This window comes from Pongo abelii, chromosome 9 (genome assembly GCF_028885655.2).
Source record: "Pongo abelii isolate AG06213 chromosome 9, NHGRI_mPonAbe1-v2.0_pri, whole genome shotgun sequence".
NCBI lineage: Eukaryota > Metazoa > Chordata > Mammalia > Primates > Hominidae > Pongo > Pongo abelii.
Genome location: NC_071994.2, coordinates 97,399,806 through 97,417,988, shown reverse-complemented (window position 1 = coordinate 97,417,988; position 18,183 = coordinate 97,399,806). Strand labels below are relative to the sequence as shown.

The window sequence follows — 18,183 nt, the reverse complement described above, 5'->3', positions numbered from 1 at the left end:
TTTTAGTAGAGACAGGGTTTTGCAATGTTAGCCAGGCTGGTCTTGAACTCCAGACCTCAGGTAATCCACCTGCCTCGGCCTCCCAAAGTGCTGGGATTACAAAAGTGAGCTACCGCTTCCGGCCCATCATGTCTTAAACATTGTACAGGATCTCACATTGCATTTAGTAGAAAAGTTTCCTTAATTTCTTCAGCCCGTGTCAGGTTTTCTGTCTTTCCTTGTCTTTCATGACCCTGATACTTATAAAGAGGTCAGGTATTTTGTAGAATGTCCCTCAGTTTGGGTTTTTCTCTTGCTTTCTATGATTAGATTGGAATTACAGGTTTCAGGGGAGAATATTCAAGAAGTGAAGTACCCTTTCAGTCTCATCACATCAGGAGGTGCATGACATCAACCTGATTTATCACTGGCGATTTTAACCCTGATCACTTGGTTAAGCTGGTCTCTGCCAGGTTTCTCCTTTGTAAAGTGATTATTTTTTCTTTCCATATGCTGTTGGTTAGAATTGAGTCTCTGAGTCCAGCTTACTCTCAAAGGGAGGGGAGTTAAGTTTCTACTTCTGATGGACATAAGTTAAAACCACCAAAGTAATTAATAAATATTTTAGGGTAGATATTTTGAGGCTGTGCGACTTTTCTGTTCCTCCTTAAATTTGTTCATTAATTTTAGATTCATCAGTGGATCTTACCTACAACAGTTATAACTGTGATATTCTAATTGTGATTTTCTATTTCCTATATTCTTTCTACATGTATTAATTGGGATTCTTTTGTAAGGAGGATTTGTCCCTTGTCCCACATTTGTTTATTCAATTGTCTATATCAGTAGAAACTCATTTTTTTTCTTTGGGTTATAATTTAATACTATCATAATTTACTTGTGGCTTAAATTTTTCCAGCTTTAGCCATTGGGCTCTTTTTGAGATTGGCTCCTGTATCCTTTTGATATATCCCACCTTTTCTTCTGATTTTTTGCTTTGTCTTTCTTGGCTTCAGACTCAACCATTTCTTCAAGGAGCCCTGGTTCCTTTTGGAGAATGGTATTTGGAAACCAAGATCTGGATGTTACATGTGCACATTACTATTGTATTCTTGCTTCTAGGCTCTCAGTGGACAGAGCTAAAAAAAATATGTGTACATACTAACCCATGAGAATAGACATACTCATGTTTGTTTATTTATTTATTTATTTTTATTTATTTAATTTTTGCTTTTGAGACAGGGTCTGGCTCTCTTGCCTAGGCTGTAGTGCAGTGGCATGATCATAGCTCACTGCAGCCTCAACCTCCTGGGTTCAAGCTATCTTCCTGCCTCAGCCTCCCAAGTAGCTGGGACGATAGGCATGTGCCACTGTATTAGTCCATTTTCACGCTGCTGATAAAGACATACCCGAGACTGGGCAGTTCACAAAAGAAAGAGGTTTAATGGACTCTCAGTTCCACATGGCTGGGGCGGCCTCACAATCATGGCTGAAGGCAGGAGGAGCAAGTCATGTCTTACATGGATGATGGCAGGCAAAGAGAGAGGTTGTGCTGGGAAACTCCCATTTTTAAAACCATCAGATCTCTTTAGACTTATTCACTATCACCAGAACAGCACAGGAAAGGCCCGCCCCCATGATTCAATTATCTCCCACGAGGCCCCTCCCACAACACGTGGGAATTATGGGAGCTACAAGATGAGATTTGGGTGGGGACACAGAGCCAAAGCATATCAGCCACCACACCCAGCTAATTTTTAAGAAATTATTTTTGGTAGAGATGGGGTCTCATTGTGCTGCCCATCTGGTCCTGGGCCCGAGCAATCCTCCTGCCTTAGCTTCTCAAAGTGCTGTGATTACAGTTGTGAGCCACCATGCCCAGCGCATATTTATTTCTTATTTATTTTTTAAAGTGTGACTTTATATTGGGAGGCAAATTTTTTTTTGAGATTTTGTCCACATGAAAATGTTTATGTTCACTTTCCCCTTGATTGACAGTTTGGCTGCATACATAATTGAGTTTTAAAAGATTTGTATAATACTTAACTTCGTCCTTGTTTTTCAAAATTGTGATCAGTGTCTCTACCCTCCTTCTATTGAAATCTAAAACTTGGAACATTTTTTATTTTTTATTTTTTATTTTTGAGAAGGAGTCTCACTCTCTCACCCAAGCTGGAGTGCAGAGGCATGATCTTGGCTCACTGCAACCTCCACCTCCCAGGTTCAAGCAGTTCTCCTGCCTCAGCCTCCTGAATAGCTGGGACTACAAGTGTGCACCACCATGCCTAGCTAATTTTTTTATGTGTTTTTGGTAGAGACGGGGTTTCACCAGGTTGGTGAGGCTGGTCTTGAACTCCTGACCTCAAGTGATCCTCCCGCCTTGGCCTCCCAAAGTGCTGAGATTATAGGCGTCAGCCAGCATACCCAGCCAGGACATTTTTTAACTTTAGTGTTTTCTTTCTTTCATCTTATTTTTAAACTGCATTCTGTTTTGAAAACTGTTTCCCCACCCTATATACATGTTTACCTATTTCTTTGCTCACTGTCGTTTCTTGTATTTCATTTCTTTTGTGTAGATTCAGTTTCCTTCTTTCTAAAGTACAATTTTCAGTAGTTTTTTCATGGAGTGTCAGTGAGTGGTAAACTCTTATTTTTTGTTGCTGTTGTGGAGTTTACTGTTAGTTGAGTTGCTAGAAAGTTTAGTATGGTGATTAAGAGCATGGGTTCTGGTATAAAACAGTCTGAGTTCAAATCCTGGTTCTGTCATTTAGTAGTTGTAAAACTATGTTAGTCACTTAACCACTGTACCTTAGTTCTGTCCATAACGTGGGAAAGAAATGTGCCAATCTTACAGAGTTGAGAAGATTGAGATGATAAGAAAAATGCCTAGAGTAGTGACTAGCATAAAGACAATACTTGGGTAACTATTAAGATTTTCTCGTTGTTCTTAACATGTTGCAGTCTTACTTAGCTGTGGATTTAATTCTGTTTGTCCCGCGTGGGCTTTATCATATATTTTAATGTAATATTGTTTTTCAGCAACTTGGGGAAGTTCCTATTCATTATGTTTTCAAATATTGTTTCCCTTCTCTTTCTGAATATCATTTATATAGCATACTATTAAAAAAAATTGCCCATAACATTACCTCTTTGTGTTACATTTTGGATAATTTAATCTTCCAGTGTACAATTCATGTAGAAAATAGGCAAAGATAGGGAAATCCCGAAAAAGAAGACTACTAAGGAGTTAGTAGCCAATTAGATTTGAAGTATAACAGTGCTACAATAATTGAAAATGTGGTATGGCTCATGAATTGGTAGATAGGTAAGTGAAAGAGAATAGAAACTCCAGAAATAGCCTCAAATACATGTAGAAATTTAGTATTTGATGAAGGTCACTCTCTCACAATGTAGGGGAAATAATGGATTCAGTAAAACTACTAGGAGAAACTGTTACACATATTTTAAAAATCTAGATGTGGGAAAGGCTTCTAAGTATGATACAAGACCTAGAAGCCATAAATGATTCATACATTTGTCTTTGCAAAAATAAATTTCTGCATGCCAAAAACTGCCTGAAGCAACACCAGAAGTCACAGTTCAATCAGGAAGAATATTTGCAACCAATTGCAAATTAAGGCTGAATTTCTCAATAAGCAGTTCTTTCAAGACAATAAAATTCATGAGTTAGTAATAAATAAAGAATATGGACATACTTCACAGAAAAGGAAATAACATGACATTTAAACTTTTTTTTTTGAGACAGACAGAGTCTTGCTTTGTCGCCCAGTTGGAGTGCAGTGGCACGATCTCAGCTTACTGCAACCTCCACCTCCCAGGTTCAAGCACTTGTCCTGCCTCAGCCTCCCAAGTAGCTGGGACTACAGGCACGTGCCACTATGCCCGGCTAATTTTTGTGTTTTTAGTAGAGACAGGGTTTCACCATCTTGGCCAGGCTCATCTCGAACTCCTGACCTCAGGTGATCTGCCCACCTCGGCCTCCCAAAGTGCTGGGATTACAGACGTGAGCCACTGCATCCGGCCTAAACGTATTTTTAAAAGTTTGATCTTACTCATAAGAAAAAGACAGCTATACTGAAATATTTTTCTCCTGTAAGGTTGGCACAGGTCTGTGACTCTCAATCCTGAGTGCACAGTACAATTACCTGAGAACCTTTAAAAATATGGATGCCCCCTCTCCAGGCCAACTGACTTAGAGCCTCTCCAAGTGTGTCATGGGCATTGGCATTTCTTAAAAGATCCCCAAGATAATTCCAACATGCTGCTAGCGTTAAGAACTACTAGCATAGATTTAAGAGCTGGATGACATACTATGTTAGTGAGTAGGGGGAAACTGTCCCTCTTGTGCATTGCCATTGCATTATGTGTAAATCTCTATGGTGGGAAATTGGCAGCACCTATCCAAATTACAAATACATGTACTCTTTGACCTAACAATTCCCTTCCAGGTATTCCTTTACAGGTCGAATCATCAGGGCAACAAGATTACTCACTGTACAAGATTACTTTGTACAGGATTACTGACTGCAGCATTGTTTGTAAAACAAGACTGCAAAGAATCTAAATGTCCGTTGGTGGAGAACTGCTCAAACGCATTGTGGTAATCCATGCAATGGAGTACTGTGTGGCTGACAGAGCAGAGGAAAGGTCTTCATGTACTGATGTGGAATGATTTCTAAAATACGTTGAGTGATAAAAGCAGGATGCAGAAATCTGTATTTTTCTATCATTTATGTAAGGAGAAAGAATCTATTTATTTGTGTGTATAGGTATAGGATCCTTTTGAAAGATGCAGTAGAAATTGCTAACATTATTTGCCTCTGAGAAGGGGAGCTGGATGGCTGGGGGCAGGGGCTGACAGGAGACTTTAATTTGCACAGGTAATAAGTGATAGAGCTGGGAGTTTTAATTTACCTCTTTGGGATTCTAAAGTATATGGATTTTCTTCCCTCCCCCCACTACGAATAAAAACCATATGCTAAGTTTTTAAAATTTTGAAGGCTTATTAACTTTTCATTAATTAGATATACTACTCATATATACCACAAGCACTGTTTATTATAGTTGGAGTTTCTTTAAAATGTAGTGCTTTGAGATATTTTCAAACTAATTGAAATGAATTGTGGCCTATGATTTTATTTTTTAAAGCTCTAAACTAGTGGTCATATGCCAATGTAGATTATGCAGTTTGCCTTTGATTGCATTAATATTTTGGAGGAGAATCTTAGGGAAAACAGCTTTTGCCCTTGTAGAAATTTTAAGTAACTTTTTTTTTTTTTTTTAAGGTTTCCATGGGTGAACTATCAAGATGGCAACCTCAACATTTCAATTCCAGTGTTTAGTATTCATGGCAATCATGACGATCCTACGGGGGTAATTATTGTTTTCTTACAGTTTGTTGGAATTTTGGAAATGATCAGTTTAGTTTGTCTGTGGAAAGCATGCCTTCCCTTTTTCTCAGTGTGTAGTCAAATTGAGTCAAAAAGTCAAGTTGACTTTTCACATTCATACAAGCTTTTATACTGCTTTTTAGATTTTTTAAAAATCTGGAATAAGAATTGGTGTATGAGCTATGCTTTTATTTCATTAATGCTGATGTTAACAATAAGAAGCCAGGAGTAGGAGTGAACACTTAATGTCTGTATAGTGCTTTACAGTTTGCCAGTGTTTTTATAACTATCTTATAAAATATCACTTTTAGGAAATGATTGTTCATGAACATCTTTAAATCTAAATTAGATTCTCTTATTACCTGTTTGGTATGGAGGTAAGACTAGAGATCCTACACTCAAAGTATTTTTTCATTTTTTCTGGTCATTAATATTATGAATCGCTGATTATCTATGGTCTTTTTTCCCCAGGCTTTAAGAGGGTTGCTTAATATTACTAAGCATTTATCTCATGGCTGATTTTTATTTTTTTGTGGCCAAGACATCGTAAGTTTTGATGAGATATTAACCTTGCATTTGGCATGTGATTCCAGTTGCTGTAGGTGATTTGTAGTACAAAAAATGTAGAAAATACTTTTACTATTATAATTTTGTTTTGAGAAGACACTATCCTCATCTATGTTTTTGTAAGTAGTATATGGAGTATGCTTTTAACAGGTGATATGATGTTCATGCAGATACTTACTTTTACATACACACTAACATTCTTTGAAATTATTTTGCATAGGCAGATGCACTTTGTGCCTTGGACATTTTAAGTTGTGCTGGATTTGTAAATCACTTTGGACGTTCAATGTCCGTGGAGAAGATAGACATTAGTCCGGTTTTGCTTCAAAAAGGAAGCACAAAGATTGCGCTATATGGTTTAGGTAAGACAGTTTTATTTTACTATTTATGTCCATGTGTGATTCTTTAAACAATTGAGAAGTGAAATTTTGGAGATAAGTTTGTATCTGTTTGGAAAAAATGGGGCAAACCTTATTATTCTTTATTGGTGAATATAAAAAATGATGGATGGTTTTGGTAAAAATTTTTGGTGAAAAAATGTCTTTTTGTTACTATTTATTATTTTGGGTGTTTTTTAGACTCAGGTGTAGAATCCTGAATGTTAGAATTATAGGATAATTAGCAAAACTGCACTTTGATATCTTGGAAGTCTTTGAAAGGTCTAATGCTTCACTGTACAATAGCACTAGTTTATAATTTTGTCCAGCTTTCATACTTCTGGCAAGTAGAAAAGCATCATCGTTATTTCTATTTTAGAGATAAGGAAAGCGAAAACTGGAAAGTTGTATCTGATTCTGCAAGTGATAGAGCAGGAAGTGAAATATACTTTTCTTAAAAAAAGCTATTAACAGTTGTTTTAATCAACTGCAGTGTTATTAGGGATGATATCTCCAGAAAATTGCCTTTCCTCCTCCATTCAGACTAAGGACAGATTCCGTTATGCCTCAGTCACCACCAGAAGCACATCTCTCCAGTCATCCATTTTCTCCCAAACTCTTATCTTATTCTGTTCTATTATACCTTCCTTAACTGGACTCTGTCTCCACCCTGCACCCCCTCCCTGTCCCCCAGCCCTTCATTATAAACTCTAGAACTCTTTTTATAATGATCAGATTCCTCATTATTGTCAGTCTCTTCTCTGAATGTTACCTCCACTTTCTAACCTTCATTGAAGCCCAGCTGGCCCCTGAGGTTCCTGTGTCCCATGCAGTTCTCTTACCCCTGGGCTTTTGGACAGAAGCAGGGATCACTCTTCTCCTTGCTCCACCCACCGCTTCCTTTTCTGCCTGCAAACACCCTGTTCCCTTTAAGCTTCTGCCATCTGGCTAAACTGCATTGCTTTTTCTCTCAGACTTTTTACCTACTTACCTACCTTCAATTTTGCCAGTGTTTTCAGTGTTTCAACACTCAAGTAGATTAATCTTCTAATGCCTTGGGCTTTGTGTGCCTTGACTTTTTTGTCTCCAGTTACATGTTCTACATTCCACCTCAGCCATTTATTCCATTGGCCACTCCTGTAGCATTCTCCTTGGGAGCTAGGCCACTTCTAACTTCTAGACTTCTACACTGTTGGCTTTTCTTCTGAGATCCTCTCTAATCCGTATATAAAGTAGCAGTGTTGTCCACCCTTTTAATTCCATAGTGTTAATTTGCCATCTTAGCATCCTGGCTTTCTCTCCTTTTATAATATTTAATATTTGTAACTATTTTGTTGACTTGTTTTTGTTAGTTTCTTTCACTAGATCAAGGGGAACCTATGGAGTATGAGAATTGTTTGAAAGTCATTGAATTATTTAAAAAGCACAATATATTTTATTTAAAACAATGTAAGAATATTGTTTTTAAATATACTTTTATCATCCTTTTTAATATTTATTTCTGCACATGTTATAATGTATATATTAGATCAAAAGTATATGTAATTTATAACAAAGGTATGGTGAAAAATAGTATTACTAGAAGTTTTAATAAGAATTTTAGCATAGAAAACTCACATTTTTATTCTACATTTTGCTGGTTTTGAACATATATATGCCTGAAATGGAAAATGTTTTTCAAATGCAACTAACTACTGTTATCAAGAACCTGGAACAGGCCAGGCGTGGTGGCACACACCTGTAATTTCAGCACTTTGGGAAGCCAAGGCAGATAGATCACTTGAGGTCAGGAGTTCAAGACCAGCCTGTTCAACATGGTGAAATCCCATCTCTACTAAAAGTGCAAAAATTAGCCAGACGTGGTGGTGCATGCTGTAATCATAGCAACTCAGGAGGCTAAGGCACAAGAATCCCTTGAACCCAGGAGGCGAAGGTTACAGTGAGCTGAGATCACACCACTGCACTCCAGCCTGGGCAATGGAGCGAGACTCGGTTTAGAAAAGAAAAGAAAAGAAAAAAAAAACAAAACCCTGAAACAGCTAGGCATGTTGGCTTATGCTTGTAATCCCAGCACTTTGGGAAGCTGAGGCGAGAGGATTGCTTGAGCCCAGGAGTTTGAGACCAGCCTGGACAACATAGCAAGACTCTGTCTCAGTTAAAAAAAGAAAGATAAAAAAATAACCTGGAACATACCCACTTATAAATTATTCCAGAATTCAAATACATCTCCCAACAGTAAAGTGAAATACTTTGAGAAGGACATAATTTAGAAGCAAAATAGGTTCATTTTTTAAGCCAAAGTAAGAAAACAATTTAAAAATAATGTAATGTCCATTTCAGGATCCATTCCAGATGAAAGGCTCTATCGAATGTTTGTCAATAAAAAAGTAACAATGTTGAGACCAAAGGAAGATGAGAACTCTTGGTTTAACTTATTTGTGATTCATCAGAACAGGTAAAACTTTTCTCTGAAAAAGTTTGAGCCAAGTGCTGAGGTTTCCCAAATCTGTTTCTGAGCTTACCTATTTCAGTGAAATGCCCTTAATCTTTCAAGGTTGTCATTGCAAGATCAGACAAAACATAGATTTGCTTTGTGTGATTTCATTTTGGAATTGTTTTTGGTATATATTAATACCTACAAGAATATTTGTAACATATGGATAAGGCATACACATGAATACTCCTCATTTCAACAAAAAGGTAGAATCTTTTTGTTGGATTATCCATTCCTTTATCCCATTCCTTTTCCCTGATCCCACCTGCTTCCTCCTATCCCAAAGGGAAGCATTATTAATTTTGAATTAATTATTTTGTTGCTTTTCTTTGCTGTTTAATCACATGTATACTCATATTATGCTATATATTTTACAGCCAACTTATGTTCAGCATTACATTACTGAGATTCATCCATTTTGATGCTTAGAAATGTAATTTATTTTTACTGATGTGTACAGTTATGCTTTGCCTCCTGTCAGTGAACAGGAGTTTTTTGCTTTTATAAACCTTGCTGTTATGAACATTCTTAGACATGTTTCCTGCTGCATATATGCAAGTGTTCTTCCAGAATATACAAATATAGCTAGATTACCTTTCTTTTGTTAGTAGTTTTAAGAAATTTAATCTGTTGGCAGGGTATAGGATTGATTGAAAAGAAGACAGACTTGAAGAAGCAAGATTTATTATCTGATCATTGCAGTAAAAATGTGAGGTGGTGACAGTGATGGCAATGAAACAGAAATGGGAGGGACACACCTGAGAAGTTGTCGGGGAAGAACCCAAAGGATTTGGGGCCTGATTATATAATTTATTACAGTTGTCCCTTGGTATCCATGGGGGATGTTGGGTCCAGGACCTAAAATCCTGGGATGCTGAAATCCCTTGAATAAAATGGTATAGCATTTGCATATAACCTACATATATCCTCCTGTGTACTTTAAATCATCTCTAGATTACTTGTAATACCTGATACAATGTAAATGCTGTTTAAATAGTTGTTATACTGTATTGCTTTAAAAATTTATATTTTTCGTTGTTATTTATTTTTTATTGTTTTTTTCCTGAATATTTCGATCTTTAGTTGGTTGAATCCACGAATCTGCCAATACAGAGGGCCAGCTATATTTATTGAACACATTTATTGAATGCAGACTACTCTATGCATTCAGTGAATGCAGACTTATGTTAAATACTCGGTAAAAGAAAGGGTTTAAGAGGCTGACTTGTGTTACCTTATGTGTGAGTTCTTGAATAAACTGTGAGTTTCAAAGGAGGAGCAGGCCAGAGTTTAGATATGTGTGGTCTTCATATAACTGCACCACTGGGATTTGTTCCTTCTCTTCCGTAGAGCTTCCCAGGTTTACCACTTTTTTGTACTATGCCAAAGTAGGGATGATGAGTTAAAAGGAAAACTCATAAGTAATTCTAAGAATTTAAGCCGAATGAAAGGTAGAATGGCAGCATTGGTAAGGGGAATGGGTAGTCACCATATGATGTTGATTTTTCTCATTGCACCCCTCATCATTTGATTAAGGGAATGTATAACAGGTTTCTCTGCTGTAAGGTTCCCATTTTCTACTTTTCAATTAATAAATATTTTTGGGAAAATACTTTGAGACTATGCAAATATCCTGTTTCACCTTAAACTTTTACTTGCTAATTTTAGCATCCATGGGTGATCTTATTTCCAGTAATTAATACTTTGGTATTTTAATTGTAAATTTTGATTTCCTTCATTCTTTCTATATTTATTAATGGAATTCTTCTGTAAGGAAAATTTGTCCCTTCTTCTCTATTTACTTATTTATTTATGTCATTATGGACTTGAAGATCCGGTACTATCAGTTTTTTAGTTGCTACTGTTCCTCAGCTAGTTGCAGCTTTGACCATTGCATTCTCTTTTATGTTGGCTTCTGTGTCCTTTCAATGTCTCCCCACCTGTTTTGGGGTCATGACCTTAGCTTTTTGGCACCTCAAGATGCTCTAGGCTCTTGGCTCTTGTAATGGCAAAAATCACAATTACTTTTGCACCAACCTGATATTTTCCTACCTAGCCCTGGAATCAACCATTTCTCCAAGGTGCTCTGATTCTTTTTATTGGAGAGTGGTATTCAGAAATCCACAAATGGGTAGTAGGTGTGCTTACTGCTACCAGGGCTTGCTCAGCACTCTGAATGAACAGTTATGGAAATAGATATATGTGTATATAGTAACCCATGCATACATACATGTCTATATATGTGCTTAAAAAACCAATGTTAAGTTCAGACTGATTCTAATCCAGCCCTACAAGGTCCATTTTTGTCTTCTCCCTTTCCTTACTTGTGACTTCTTTGTCTAACAGAAGCCTGGATCATATTATAAATATATATATTTACTTATTTTTTCAATCCTGGTTTAATTATATTTCCAATCCTGGTATAATTTGAAATTATAAAGTAATTTCAAAATTGCTAACTCATACCCCTGTGCAAAACAACTTTCCCAACTAGATTACAATGTTTATGTAAGTTATTTTAGTCTTTAGCCTTTCTGTATCTAGTTGAAACATAATTTTTCAAACTTACTTAGCTCCTTTTCTCCCCACCCCCTTCACTGTGGTTATGTGATTCTTTGGTAATGCTGTTAGATTCATTTGTCACCCTGTGCATTCTTAAGATACTTCTGCTTTCATATTTAAAATGAAGGTTTTCACAGATTGGGTGAGAATCTTGAGCCTTCTGCATTTTGCCTTATTTCCCATTTGTTTCTCTGCACCAAGTGTTTTTTTCTCTTGTTTCAAAGAAGAAAGAATCTGAATCTGCAGATGACTTGGTCATGCAATATCTTTCAACAAGGATATTGTGATCACTTCTAGGTCACAAACTACAGTCAGCCTACCAGCATCATCCTCCCTTTTTCTTCCAGGAAAGAACCAGCACTCAATGAAGGCACAATGGCATCATGTTGTATTTGGGAATTATTCTGCTTTTCTTTAGTAGTTGTGATAATCTCATACCTTAGATGTATGTTTTTTACATAAAAACATTCCTGGATACACAAGCCTGTATATTCTGCCTTCCCTGCATTTTTTCTGCTTAGCCCTTCTGTTCTCCTGGCTGTTCCTTGAATTCACTGAACACATTCCCACTTTAGCACCATCTGCTCTTCTATTGCTTAGGACTTTCTCTCTCTGTGTACTGATGGTTCATCTCAGTTCTCTGCTCATTTGATGCTAGTCAGAGAGGTCTTTCCTGACTACCCTGTGTATGTAGAGAGGAGTATGCCACTTCTATGTCACTTTTCCCTTTATTTTTCTTCACAGCACCTATCACTAACTGACAAGTTATACATGTGCATACATACACACATGCATATACATATTGTATTAGAGATTGAGTATCCCTTATCTGAAATGCTTGGGACCAGAAGTGTTTGATTTTGGATTTTTCGGATTTTGGAATATTTGCACATATGTTGGGGATGGAACCCAAGTCTAAACATGAAATTTGTTTACATTTTATATATACCTTATACACATGGCCTTAAGTTAATTTTATACATGTTTTAAAATAATTTTGTGCATGAAACAAAGTTTGTGTTAAGTATTTATGTGTGGAATTTACCACTTGTGGTGCCATGTTGGCACTTAAAATATTTTGGATTTTGGATTTTCAGATTAGGGACTCAACCTGCATTGCTTGTTTCCCACACTGGAACAAGGACTTTGTTCACTGCTGTGTCTTCTGTATCTAGAAGAAGCCTGGGACATCTGACATAAAGTAGACAGTGTTTGGGTGACAGTATTTGTTGGGTGAATGGAAGAATATTGGTTTGGATTAAATGAATGCTCGGTTAAAGTATGTGAACACTTTTACTTGAATCTCCAATGATGTAAGTTAATATTAGGGAAAACTATTCCTTCTTGTCTTCTCTCACCTTGCATTTCATGTATCTTTAAATAATAACTGATATAGGTATAAGACCATAGTTTTCAAATCACTTATTTATTTAATATTTGATATTGAAAACTCTTAGCACTTATGTGAAATTGACGTTTTTACTCCCATTATATTTATTAGTAAAAAGATAATGTTAAGAAATTACTGGACATATTTATACTTAACTTACTTTCATTTTCTGCGTGTTTTCTCTAGTGTGTGGTTAGACTGATTTATAGATTTCTACTATCGATAGAATTCATGCTTTTCTGATTGACCAAAGGGGAAATCCTTCCTATGTAAAACCTTTCATTATCTTCCTCCAAATACAGAATTGACTGCTTTCTCTTTTAGGGTTTCCACTTATCCGTGTCCTATAAGTTTGTAAAGCTCTCAAGGTCCGGAATTAGTATTGATAATCTTTACATTCCCAATCCTGTGCACACTTTCTGGTACGTGGAAGGATGCAATAAAATCTTTAGTGAATGGACAAAGAAAGATCTGTATAGACTTCAATAATAATGAAATTTTTCTAATCACCGAATTTATATTTTTCAAAATCTTGATACAGGAGTAAACATGGAAGTACTAACTTCATTCCAGAACAATTTTTGGATGACTTCATTGATCTTGTTATCTGGGGCCATGAACATGAGTGTAAAATAGCTCCAACAAAAAATGAACAACAGCTGTTTTATATCTCACAACCTGGAAGCTCAGTGGTTACTTCTCTTTCCCCAGGAGAAGCTGTAAAGAAGTGAGTGTTATATATTTTGAGCCAATTTTTAAGAAATCTTGCTATAATAACTAATCATTTCATAGGTTTAAGGCCTATGTTAAGGTTACCGCTAACTGGCAGTATTGTAATTTATATGATAGCTTTATTTTTGAAAATTGATCATTCTATGTAGTCTTATTGTTTTTCCAGATTTTAAGCCATTTTCAAAAATAGAGCATCCAATTGGTGTTATTTTGCTGCTCATTAGGCAAATTCAAGATGCACATTTTTATTATATTTCAAGTTAGATGCTTTAGGTTGATGATTACTAATTTCACAAAGTTCATTTATAAAAAATTCTCCTAAAACCATTTAATTGAAAATTTTCTGATTATAAGTGCAATATAGTATATCTCATTTTTAAAACATTTTTGGGGGAATGATGTGATTGTAAGAAGTAGTTAACAGTGATTAAACTCAATTTTTATCATGTGCTTTATCCTTTGAATCACTTGAGTTTTGATTGTTATAATAGGGTTAAAGAATATGGCAGTAGAATCTATGTTCGTTGGTTTTTTTTCTTCATGAGTCCATTGCAAAATCATTTTGTCTATATGTGTACATGTATGTACATATACATAGGTATATAGATATAATACTATAGTCTACATATGCTACCATCGTAGTCCTGATAACATTTTATTATACTTATGATGTCTGTCTCCTTACAAGACTGATCAGACAGGAATAATAATGGATGAATTGATTTTACTCTGGGGAAGGAAAATGTCTACCATCTTTTCCTGTGATGATAACATTAAGGTTAAATTAGCAGAAACATTTATTTTTAAGAGTATGATTTTATAAAGAAACATTTTGTAGAAACTAAGAAATATGAAAGCTTTCATGTGCCCATCTTTCTGAGGAAATTTACACTGTGACTCGGTGTTCATTTCTCTCCATTTCAGACATGTTGGTTTGCTGCGTATTAAAGGGAGGAAGATGAATATGCAGAAAATTCCTCTTCACACAGTGCGACAGTTTTTCATGGAGGATATTGCTCTGGCTAATCATCCAGACATTTTTAACCCAGATAATCCCAAAGTAACCCAAGCCATACAAAGCTTCTGTTTGGAGAAGGTAATTCTTTTTGATAAAGTCAATGAGATCTACTTTAGTTGAAGAATTATTCACCTTCAATTAAGTAATTTAATAGAGTAGAGGGAAGCCTTTAAGTTGATTACATTCTCATGAAGCCTGTAAAGACACTGTTCTTCAGTGAATGTGTTTAATTGTGTCGAAGACTTTTTTTTAAGTCATTGAGAGAAGGAATACTGGATGTTAAAAAAAATTAAATCTCTCTCCTAGTTTCTTTCTTCCTTTTCAAAATCATAATACATAATCTTTTCTCCTTTTTAATCCTGATTTGATGATTTGTTCATTTTATTTATGAAAGCAGGCAGCGACTTTGATTGAGGAATGAGAGACTATTGTGTGTGGGAAAAGCCTTAGCTTCTAATAATCTGTATTAGGCATCCCTTTCACCCTGAAAGCTACCCCAAATGAAATGTGAAAAATGTGTTTGCTATCCACCCTATTGCTGCAACGTAAGTCCTAAACCTCCCTCTCTATGCCCATTGCCACCACTAAATCTCTAGAAAATTTCAGCCACTACTAAGGTTGGGTGGATTAATGCATTTAATAATATGTGGGTTGACAGCTTAATTAGCATCACTTGCTGACACTCAGTTCTTACTCTGTGTCAGCTGTCCTACTATGTTTTATTTTCATGAAAAATCATGTAATATAGTAACAATGATAATAATTATGACCAGTGATACTTACTGACTTACTGTATGTGATGTGCACTGTTGACAGCATTTAATCTAGCCAACAATGCTATATGTGAGTAGTTTCTACCATCTATAGTTTAGAGGAACTGAACCTTAGATAAGGTGACTCATTAAGTGTCACAGCTTTTTAAGCAATGTGTAGCTCACGTAACCAAAAGTATACGCTTGTTTCAAGATGATTGACTCTAGAAACTCAAATGTAGGTTAAGATTCTGGCATCCCTAAATCCAAGCTCTCAAGCCAAAGAGATAGAAAATGCATTAATTGCTTTTGCATTGATTGATCCAGGCCTGAGTCATGTGCCATTCCCTGAAGTCAGCCCTGGGTTTTTCAACCTTGGCTTAGTTGACATTTTGTACTAATAATTCTTTGTTGTGGGAGGCAGTTCTGTGCACTCTGGGATGTTTAGCAGTGTTCTCCCTGGTTTGTACCCACTAGATGCCAGTAGTACCCCTTCTAACTGGTCGTGACCATCAAAAATGTTTACAGACCTTGCCAAATGTCCTTAGAGAAGCAAAATCACGTCTGGTTGAGGTCCACTGTATGAACTTCACCTAAATCCTGTGGGCTTTGGTGATATGAATCCAGAGAGGAAAGTAGATGCTGGTGACACAGAAGTAATAGAGGTTCATTTTAAACACCAGGTGTGCACATAACTTTCTGTTATCTCTGTATTTTATGTACATTTCTATTGTTGTACTTAGTTAAGTTGTATTATTATTTATAAGCATGTGAGTCTCTTCTGAACTCTTTGAGGACAGGACCCATATCTTACTTTTCTGTCTCAGCACTTGACCTAGTACCTGACAAAAAGATGCTCTATAAATGCTTGTTGGATTGAAATAACTGACCTAGGAGATCATGTTCTTATAGATTTTCTCTGTGCTGTCTGATATGGTAGTCACTAGCACATGTGGCTGTTCACATATAATTAATTACATTTAAATTTAAAATTCAGTTTCTCACTTGTACTAGCCACATTTCAAGTACTCTATATCCACATATGGTTTTGGCAACCATATTGAATATGCACATATAAAAAATTATTGCAGAAAGTTCTGTTGGACTTCATTGTTACAGACAGTTTAAAGGACAAGATTATAACATCTTAGATGTGAAAGAAATCTGAGGACAAAAACACTTGTTGTGTATTGTTCTTGAGATCAGAACCAAGTTATAAGAAGGCAGTTTTTGTTCCAACACAAGAACTTTCTAAGAACTAGAATTGTTCAGCTATGAAGTTGGTCATCTGAAGATATCTAATCACTGTGTACACAGCCATTTTTGAAAAGAATCTAATGCTGTCTCCTTGTAACTTGGTTTTCCCCTGAAGAACAATATAGAACAAGTGCTTTTGTCTTCAGATCTCTTTCAAGTCTAAGATGTTATAATCTTGTCCTCTCAGAGTATGAGACAACTCCAGATATTTGAAAACATCAGTCTTATTTTCTTTTACCTTGAACTCTTCCAAGATAAATAATCCAAAGTCCTTGCTTATAGATCCCTAAATCTTCTGGTGAGTCTCCTGTAGATCATATCACTGCAAAAACTAGACTTACTTGGTTTTAAGTTGGTAAGCTGAGGAAAGCCTTATTGAAACATGAATAGAAAATTGAAACATGAGTAGTAATATTTTAAATTTTATTCTAAAAGAATTACTTTAGAGATTGAAAAATTATAAAGAACTTTCATGAAAGTAAAACATTAAGGAATAGTATTAAAGGAGCATTACAAGAAGGTATATTTGAAAAGGTGTCATAAATGACCTAGGAAATAAAGATGATTATGTAGTTCAGGAAAATTCCTGTGGTAATAAGCTGCTATTCAGCCAAGTTAAACTCAGTTTACTACTTTGTTTTTTAATCTTTTTAAAAATTTTGAGATTGAAGAAATGCTTGAAAATGCTGAACGGGAACGTCTGGGTAATTCTCGCCAGCCAGAGAAGCCTCTTGTACGACTGCGAGTAAGTCCTATTTATACAGATGGAATGTTATTAATTTTCAAAGCATAGTAATGTACAGTTTACATGGTTTCTTTGAAAATTAGTGAGTAGAGTGCTCATAGTAATAAGAGCATTCACCATTGGAGGCAAAAACAAAGATATGAGGATTTGAGTTAATCACAGTTTAAGTGATAGGTTTGGTAACTTATTTTTCTCATTTTCTAAATAATTTGTTGTTATATTTAATAGATTGGCTGAGCTCTCTGACTTCATCTTTAACTACCTCCTCTACTCACTTCATTCTAGGCACTTTGGCCTTCTCGCAGTTTCTTGGGCATGTGGGATGTGCTCTTATCTCCCTTTAGTCTGCTCCCATGTCACTTCACTAAGGCCCTACCATCAAGATTGCAGCCCCTACCTTCTCTCCAGTGCTCCTGATTTCACTTACCTTCTTCTGCTTCCTCTTTTCTTCTTATTTTTTTTCCTGTAACACATCCTTCTAATCTATGTACAGTTTATTTGTTTTGGTTATTATTAGGATTGTTTCCTGTGCCTATAAATCTGCTTATCCTTTCTATCGTGTTATAAACAAAGAAACAACAACAGACCTCTTCTTTACCACTATGCTTTTCCCTTTTCCTAACTCCTACCCCATGTTGCTTACTCTCTTTCAAAGCCCCTAAACGTATATAACCTATATCTCTCATCTAACTTTCTCTTCTTCAGTTCACTATAACCAAGGCTCTGACTTCACCATATCCAGTGGAAAAGATGACCCTTAATTGTTAAATCCAATAGATCGTGTTTCATCTTGCTGAGTTACTCTTGGGCATTCCCTGAGTTATTTGTATCCATCCCGTCTCATAGTTAGCCCGCTTTTCAGTGTAGGCATACAGCTTTAATGACCACCAATAGAGTGA

The 18,183-nt window shown here is 36.0% G+C and overlaps 1 protein-coding gene across 3 annotated transcripts in view; it reads left to right on the top strand.

Annotated features, from left to right (window-relative positions):
• The window catches only part of MRE11 (MRE11 homolog, double strand break repair nuclease), a 78,736-nt gene that overhangs the window by 8,798 nt on the left and 51,755 nt on the right, over positions 1 to 18,183 (top strand). For all 3 annotated transcript variants that reach the window (XM_024255393.3, XM_024255395.3, XM_024255394.3), the window contains exons 5-10: positions 5,286 to 5,373; positions 6,178 to 6,319; positions 8,675 to 8,789; positions 13,322 to 13,507; positions 14,437 to 14,608; positions 17,204 to 17,284. In XM_024255393.3, coding sequence (XP_024111161.1) covers positions 5,286 to 5,373; positions 6,178 to 6,319; positions 8,675 to 8,789; positions 13,322 to 13,507; positions 14,437 to 14,608; positions 17,204 to 17,284 — 784 coding nt within the window. The remainder of the gene's footprint in view (positions 1 to 5,285; positions 5,374 to 6,177; positions 6,320 to 8,674; positions 8,790 to 13,321; positions 13,508 to 14,436; positions 14,609 to 17,203; positions 17,285 to 18,183) is intronic.